The sequence below is a fragment of the Triticum aestivum genome, chromosome 4B, assembly GCF_018294505.1.
Source record: "Triticum aestivum cultivar Chinese Spring chromosome 4B, IWGSC CS RefSeq v2.1, whole genome shotgun sequence".
Lineage (NCBI taxonomy): Eukaryota > Viridiplantae > Streptophyta > Magnoliopsida > Poales > Poaceae > Triticum > Triticum aestivum.
Window position 1 is genome coordinate 342,225,970 of NC_057804.1, and position 8,621 is coordinate 342,234,590.

Here is an 8,621-nt window from a genome sequence, read left to right on the forward strand (position 1 = left end):
GTCACGTAACTCAAGGGAGATTTGACTGAGCACCTGTGGAGGGTTAAATGGGACAACTAAACATATGTAGTTAAATTCAAGTTTGAACTACTTTAATTTGTAAACTTTGTTGGGTTGTAATTTTTTAATCAGAACTACTGTCGCATTAAACATTTTAAATCATTTATGATTTGATATGTTGTTATTTTGAGCTTGCACACTTAAAAAAGGCGAAAGTTTAGGCGAAAGTTTAGGGGACAACTATGGATGGCTGGCTCCCACATCACCACAAACTAGTCCTCACCAGTCCATGGCGGAAGTTTAGGGGACAACTTTGGATGGCAGGCTCCCACCAGTCTATAGGGTGTCCGATTTGGGGGGGTCAGCATTGGAGGAGCCCTAATACTCTAGAGCAACCGGCACAACCTAATCTATCAACAATACAGCCCACGTAATAAGAGTCACGCACCTCTTGGACGATATTCTGCTCATAAATATCACAATCACAAATACACTGACTCTACCCTATCAACAATGATGGGATCCAGGACTTCGCTGATCGGTACATAAGTAACAGGGCACCAGGAAGCCTAAGTAAATAAAAATTAAGCACCACGCACCATAGACAACCAATGAGTTCTGAGATACTTTCAGTGCCTTGATCTGCTTCTGTACCTGCAGTACTACCGCTCTTCAGATGGTATGCATCTTTAAATCTTCTGGAACATACCTATCCACCATGAATTACCTTGGAGAGTGAGAGGGTGACCTTGAACAAGACAGTGAAAGTGAATGGTTTCTTCTTGGGCTTCGGCTCCTACTACGGCTTCTGCTATAATGCCGCTTTCTGCACAGGAACAGTAAACATCTGGCGCTATCAACAAAATCATAGTATCATGGTAAGAATATATCTTTGGCTGGAAATAGCCTTCAATGAACCATTTGCAATGCATAGAAAATGCAGCAACTTCTATTAAAGTCATCAATTAATGGGATTGATTCAAAGTACCTTGGTGAACGGCTAAGACTTCTACTCCTGCTACGGAGCCTGTATCGACCTACTTCTGCAAGTTTTTCCTGCCTTTGCCGTTCCTGTTCTCGTTTCTTTGCGGTCTCAGCAGCAGTGTCTTTCCGAACTGTAGCACAAACAGAAACTTAATATAAATTGCATATGAAGATAAATGACCAAGATTTCCCAGGATCACTATCGCAGATAAGAATGAAAAAGAGAAGTAACAAAGACATACTTTGTTTGTTAAGCTGTTTGCTCATTATCCTTTTAAGACGTTCCTGTGGTGTTTCTTTCTTTTCAGCCTGGGGAGTTTTACCAAGTCCTCCAGAAGCACCCTTTAGTTTCGCTAGTGCTGATGATGTGCTGTTGACCATAAATGCATCACAGGTTAGTACATGCCTACAAAGAGCAACTACAACAAGACCTAGCAAAAGTGAGCCCCTAAACGTCCGCGGATGCGTTCGGAAGCGTCTGCGGACAGTGTCCCGTCATCCCTCATTCTCACACATTGCAACTACACTCCCCATTTTCACAATGACCATTTGATCTACGTACATAAACAAACTAGCAAACTAGCTACTCGTCATTGGATATGTCGGTCGATGACCTGGTTGCCGCAGCCGCTGGCCTCATTCTCATTGGCGGCGGGGCGAATCTACAGCGCCTCCTCCTCCGCGAAGAGCTCCTCACACTTCACATTCGCCTCGCCGATAAAGCAGCAGTTCACCGCCACCTCGAGCTCAGACTGGATGGACTCGAGGATGGCCTGCTACTCCTCCGCCTCCTACGCTTGGATGAGCTTGAACTGCGCATGCACGTCCTCCATGACAAATCCGACCTGCTCTAGCGCCTCCGGCTCACCCTCCTCTCCCGCCTCTTCCTCTATCTCCTTGTCCGGCGCCTCCTCCAACATCTCCTACTTTGGCGCCTCCTCCATCTCCTGCTCCGGCACCAACACCACCTACTCCTCAAACTCCGTCGCGCTCGGAGGCAGGCAGGCCACAATGCGAGCAGCCTGGATCTCCAGGGTTAGCATTTTGTAGTACATAATCTTGCATCGAACCATGGCGATTGGTGGACAACGAGGCCAGAACACAAAGGGAGAGGGAAGCGAGGTCGAGGTGGCAGCGCGAACAGGAGAGAGAGGGAGGAAATGGGGACGGCTAGGCTTGAGCTCCGCCGTCCAGCTTAAATAGCCAGGCTTGGCCCCTCGAACAGCGCGCCGGAGCAGCAGCATGAATGCGGACCAGTAACCTTTTGTCGAACGCATGGCTTTCCGCATGGGTCCCGCCCGTCAGTCACGTGGAGGACGCGTCCGGGCCTCCCCAAATCCGCCCCACATATGGGATGGGATTGGAGGTGCCGAACGGCCCGGATGTTTGGGCCAGGTAGGGGATACGGTTGGGTGGCAAATTCATGACCGGGCAGTGACCGGACCGTCCGGCGGACATATGGGACAGGTTTGAGGGGTCCGATTGTAGATGCTCTAAGACCGAAAATAGACATAGCATCCTGGCAACAGATAAATGCATGACTGCAAATAAGTTTAAACTCTTATAGACAAATATAGCATACCAATTCAAACAGCTTGGTTGCACATACAGCTTCTGTGTTTGTAAGGATGTAATCATGTTGACAAACCTGGCAGGTGGTTTCAAAATTTTAGCACTTTTTTCCTGTTCCATGGATAAAGAAGATGCAGGATCACTGTGAAGTGCCTCCAGAATATGGACACCTGATGACCTGCAAAAATGAAGGAGTGTTATAGGCAAACAAAAAAAAAGTAGGAGCGGAGATACTTAGGTCAGAAGCTCCACAGCTGATGGTAGGTTTATGCATGCTAGATCTTATATCTTTCACATATCATGTCTATCTACAAATCAGTTACTCCATCCATCCAGGTTTATAAGACCTATTATTCCTGTCCCAAGTCCAAGTAGTTTAAGCTCGACCAAATTTGTCTAGATCTTGTGATATTGACTTGGGAGTTGTTTAGTTAGGTTTACTGTGGCTTTAATTATAAGCCAAAAAGCACCTATTTGAAAACCAAAGCCAAGGAGCATGCTTTCAAGCCAAAAACTAAAAGCCACAAGTTAAGCCTAACCAAACACCACCTTGGTAGCATGGATGCTGCTTTTTTTTCAATAAACTCAGTCAAATTTAAAATGGTTTGACTTAAGACAAGATTAACAGGTGTTCCTAACCAAACAACTCAGTATAACTTGGATGGAGGGAGCATAGTTTTATGCCAAAAGTAGTACCCTCTTAACCTTGTCTTCACCTATCCTAATCCTGACATATTTGGCTTTTAAGATAATAATAAGACCATGACACTAAGCTGCACTGGATAAATGACAGCAATTGAATCTTTTTGCAAATATTAAAGGTCAAGTTCCCCGACCGGTTAGGTATGTCAGCTCGTATTGGAGACGAAGGCGGAGAGATCCCTGTAACTTTCAGATCACTGGCATCTTCTGAACCTCCAAATTCAGTGATGTATTCAACTCTTGGAGGCTTAGCCTTGCTTCGGTAATTACTATCAGCATGTGTACCACGGGTATGACGTCTGGATGAAGGTGAATGAGATCTTGACCGCGACCTTGATCTGTCAAACAAAATATCATGCAGTCAAGCAAAGCAAAGAGCTTATGGTAGATCCAACCAACAAGAAGGATAGTAGCATACATTCTGCCTCTTGAATATGCTTCATATGATGGGCTTCTCCTTTGTTCCCTTAATTATAATATATATGATGTTAAAAGATTCAGACATGGTAGTCAGTAAAACCGTCACTGTTATTTCGATTTACCCATTCAAAAGCTGACAGACACTGTTACCTATAAGGGTCACGATAAGATACCCTTCCAACAGAACGTACTGCCTCCCTCTCTCGCTCCCTCTCAGATTGAGAAGCCTTCCTTCTATCTCTCCGACTCATTTTTTTCTGTATAATTTCTCATGTTATTTCCTACAAAATGCAAATAAAGACACTTATCTGAAGCTATTTAAGTACTGACAATGGATGGGTCGCCTTTAATAATTTCTTTCTGCCGCTTCTCCTCTTCTTTGACCTTTTTGTCCATGTAAACAAGCCAGTTATATCTTTTTATGCCAAATTCCTTTGCTAAGTTTTCCATTTGCTCATCACTGCTATCATCACTACTGAAGTCCTTGCCATCCTCTTCTCCTTCCTCTTCATCTTCATCATCACTGGGCACATCAGAATGTTCATTTCCATCCCCTTTATATGAGTATCCAACCTGCGAATAAGCACCTTTGCTAACTGGAGCCTGTGATGATTGAGATCTGTTGGAAACAAGAAAATAAATGAAGCATAAACTGGGTGCACTGAAAGGAACTGGCAGACCTAATAATAAAAGTAAAGTCTAACTAACATAGTCATATTTTCATCATAGCAACAATGTTAATTACATCAAATAATAATAAAACAAGAGTAACTTCCGCAGAATAACATACAATAGAATATTGTCATAAAACTTAAACTGAAATTTCCATCTCACAATTATTTTCTAAAACCTGGCATACAAGATACAACCTCTAGCTTTGTGATAGTTTTTCCAAGAATTGTAGTTTTTTGAAATTTACTCTAGAAACAGACAAACACGAGCTCCGGGGGTTATACTCAGTAACAACGTAATAGACCTCGATACCCGAGGGTTATATTCAGTAACAACATAATAGACCTCGATACATAACTCTGGTTTACTTCAGTGCAATGGAAAAACATTATAACTGGTCTTCCATTGGTAAATCTTGTTCTGCTTTCAAGTGGCTGGTCCAACAAAGGGTTTAGTTTTTAGCTTGTGTTACAGGCTGGCTTGATAAACTTTTGAGCTGTGGACAATTAAGCTAATTAATTTGATTAAACTTGCAACAAAAGCAATTGTGTTTCCCTGAGCTGGCTTATCCGTGAATCTGAAAGTACCATGCTCATATTGGCACATCCACTCAAGATGAATAGCTTTAAATTCATATATGGCTTTTCCTCAGAAACATTTGTAAGGACAAGACATTATATGATCCTTCAATATTGGTGTGGCCTTTCCAAGAAGAAAACTCTACATTATGTCAATATATGACCTGTCGATATGACCAAATGGGTTAACTTATTTCAATTTTAGAAAGTGCTCCTATGCTCGAGAGACATAAATGCACATATTAACAGAATCAGGAGTGGGGACAATCTTTGTCATATGCATCACCCATTAGTAAACATAGATATCATATGATTTACTTATGCATGTTCCATTTGGTCAAGCACAGAAGCACTCCACTTCAACTCTTATGGGTGGCACTTAAGATATCCATTTAAGCAGATAAGGCTAACATATAATCTAAAATTGATGAGTAGACTTACTTCTCAAAGCTAAAAGGAAGAATAGCTTTTGCTGCCAACTCTTGCGCAATATGTTGTAAACCCGCCTCATCAGAAACTGCAGAGGAAGGCAAATAACTGTCTGGGTAGGTAGCATTAGAAAGTGAAAAGACCAGACAGATGGAAAAGTGAGATCCTTTACATCAGGACGAACCCATAAGTAAGCAAATGGAAGAGTGACAGCAAATCATACAACAACAGCAACAAAATTGAGAAACCAAAAAGGTACCGACATCCTCTACGACGATGCTTAATCAAGTCCCGGTAACGTTCAAAATTAACAAAATCCTCTAGCTCCTCCTCTTCTTCAGATTTTTCCTGAGTTTGAAAAGACCGAGGGCTAGAGTCACGGATGAAGTCAAGTAGTGCACGGCCATCAAATCTGCACATTAAGAGAATGGATATAAATTTTCTTGCTCTTAACATGGTTTAGCAACTCAGATAATACATACCTGTCAATCAGAATATCTTGTTTCCCGTTCCATGGTATCCTGCAGTACAATGAGTACAGTAAATCAGTGGTTCAAATGCTACATTCAAGCGGACATGTAGCGATTTTCTCTTTCTAGATAAACTCAACCAGAAACAGAGACACACATAATATAATTGAAATATTCAAAACTTGTGTCGGAGCTATATGTTAGCCATGTCATTGTCATTTTAAATAAAATTCGAACTGAACCTACTTTGGTAGTACTCCAGCACATGTGAGATGAGTTTTTAGGGTCATGTAACACATTAGACACATATATCAGAACTCACAAACATGTCCACTTTCATCCGTACTAAAAATCTACTCCCTCCGTCCCATAATATAAGAACGTTTTTGACACTAGTGTAGTGTCAAAAACGTTCTTATATTATGGGACGGAGGGAGTAAAACACAAACAGCTGCTATGTCTGCCTCATGTACATGTTGTCCTAAATATATTTACAATACAATTCTTTGCGTATGCGCTAATGCCGCCTAGATTTAAACCCATTTGGATGAACAAATTTCAGTCATAACATAAAAACGGCTACAGTTCAAACGAGATGAAATGCTCTGAAAAATAGAGAGTTTTGCTATCAATGAGCTTGCTTCTACAACTATGCGGGAAGAATAAATTTAGCTAATTTTCTAGAGCAAGCATGAAAATTCTGTAAGCTCCAACATTATTATCAGCATGTGCAAAACCAAATTCCTGGTTTCCTGCAACACAGGGCCAAAACTAAATATTTACACAATATAAAATCTGAGCACCTACTAAACCAATCACAGCTAGGAACTGATCAATCTATGCTTCAGCACGTGGCTGAATCCAATCTATTACAAAAAAAAAAAACATTTTGTCAACTTCCCCACACCATCAAACGGGCCCAATCAACTCTAGAAAATACCACACTTTATTTGGCACATTCACAAACAAGTAAATATGCCGCCTTGAAAATGGAAACAAAATCCTATGCACCGATAGCCAGCGTCCTAACTATTCATAGAAGAGACGGGTTACAGAAACGTAATAGATACAATCTAGCCAATTGATGAATTACCGGTGTACAGATACTGGTTTACTACAAACACTTGCAAGAGGAATCTATTCGTTGCACGATATCATGAAACTTAATCTGCATCCATTAGACAGCACTGCCGATCCATCAGATGGACAGCTAATTCGACCAAATCCAGCATGCTGCTGTCATAACAAACAACACAGCCCATCACATGACATCAACTGGACAGACGGAGTGTGCGTGAGAGAGCGGCGGCACGCACAATCCCTGCTGGTCCTCGGTGGCCTGATATAGTGAGTCGTCGCGGTGGACGCGGCACCGGGCGCCGGAGACCTGGAGGGACTGGTGCGGATCGCCGCGGCGGCGGGCGAGGTAGGCGTAGCGCCGCTGGGCCCGGCGCCGCGCACCGTCCATGAGGTCGTGGACCTTCCGCTCCGACCGCCGCGCCTCGTGCCACATCGCACCCCTCCTCCCGAAAGGTTCTGGAAGCTCTGGGGAGGCGGTTCTGCATTAACCTAATCCTAATCCTAGACGAAGATGCCAGAGGATGCGCCGCAACGGTGGAAGAGAGGTGGCCAAACGGGCCGGCCCGGCCGATTGTAATCGTGCCTGGCACCAGGATGCGCCGCAACGGTGGAGGAGAGGTGGCCAAACGGGCCGGCCCGGCCGATTGTAATCGTGCCTGGCACGGCCTGTGTAATAATCATCCTCTGGCGGGCCGGGCCGGGCCGGCCCGCCTGTTGCAGTCTGCAGCCCAGTCATGGCCCAACTGATAATTGGGCCGGCCTGTCAGGCACGCTGGCCCACCTGCTGTTTGGCCTATTTGACTTTTTTGGCCTATTTTTTCCTACTAGGCTAGTATTAGGTCATAGTCATGTCGGCCCGCGTGCTCAGCCTAGCAGCACAAGCACGACCCATGGCGTACCGCGTGCCGGGCCCGATCTGTTTAGCCCGTGTCGTGTCTGCCCATGGCGGGCCGTGCCGGCGTGCTTGTGGGCTGGCCTGATTGGCCCCGCCCGTTTAGCCAGCTATACGGTGGAGAAAGATAGGTGACCAAGATGTCGAAACCCCACGACCGAGAGGGCTCCTCTCGAAGGGGGCCACATGTCACCCAAACCAAATTTGCCACAAGCACCTGAGCTTTGGGTTGACTACGTCAAGTTTAGTTTGCATCCTCTGCATAGTGTAAATTACAGTAGGCCCAATCTATATCTAGAAAAACGATTGATCTAAGCGTTCCTCGCGAGCGAGGCTGAGAGCGCTTTAAGTTTCATGCGGGTCAGTTTCTATGTGCGAGCTAGGCAACCAAAACAACTCACTACTTAGCACGTCGGAGTCAGGTTGGGTTTGATGCAGCCTACCAAAACCGTCCTAGCATATCCGTTAAAGTTGCATCCCCTAAAATTCGTTTGCATGAGGCTTATAAAAATTTTGCGGGGTGAGTTTACACGATCTATTTTGCGCCAAAGACCTCGGGGTACCGCAAATTTCTCCGAGCTTTGCAAAATCATGATTTTTAACAATATAAACCCAATAGAATCACAATATCAATTAAACGTATGAAAACAAATGATCCGAAACGCAATTCACAATACAACAATCGTCTTCATTACAACGAATGTTCGAATAGAAATAGTTATTACAACAACAAATTGTTCAAACCTCACACAAATACAACAACAAATTGTTCAAATTAAAATAAGAGTCTATCTCCCATAGAGTTGCCACTGATGCTCAAAT

The 8,621-nt window shown here is 43.8% G+C and overlaps 1 protein-coding gene across 4 annotated transcripts; it reads right to left on the reverse strand.

Annotated features, from left to right (window-relative positions):
* Window positions 1-451: 451 nt before the first annotated feature.
* LOC123092129 (CLK4-associating serine/arginine rich protein) lies at window positions 452-7,482 on the reverse strand. Of its 4 annotated transcripts, none has more exons than XM_044513813.1 (13): window positions 7,144-7,482; window positions 5,840-5,878; window positions 5,621-5,769; window positions 5,370-5,445; window positions 4,009-4,297; window positions 3,829-3,935; window positions 3,677-3,724; window positions 3,393-3,596; window positions 2,567-2,734; window positions 1,227-1,354; window positions 989-1,115; window positions 728-853; window positions 452-654 (listed from the first exon to the last, which is right to left on the reverse strand). In XM_044513813.1, exons 1-13 carry the CDS (start codon window positions 7,338-7,340, stop codon window positions 630-632), a joined length of 1,683 nt encoding a protein of 560 aa, XP_044369748.1. In that variant the 5' UTR covers window positions 7,341-7,482; the 3' UTR covers window positions 452-629. The 4 variants fall into 4 exon arrangements, with proteins under 4 accessions (XP_044369748.1, XP_044369749.1, XP_044369750.1 ...); XM_044513814.1 differs by having other exon boundaries at window positions 728-826; window positions 7,144-7,479; XM_044513815.1 differs by having other exon boundaries at window positions 2,633-2,734; window positions 7,144-7,478.
* Window positions 7,483-8,621: the final 1,139 nt, after the last annotated feature.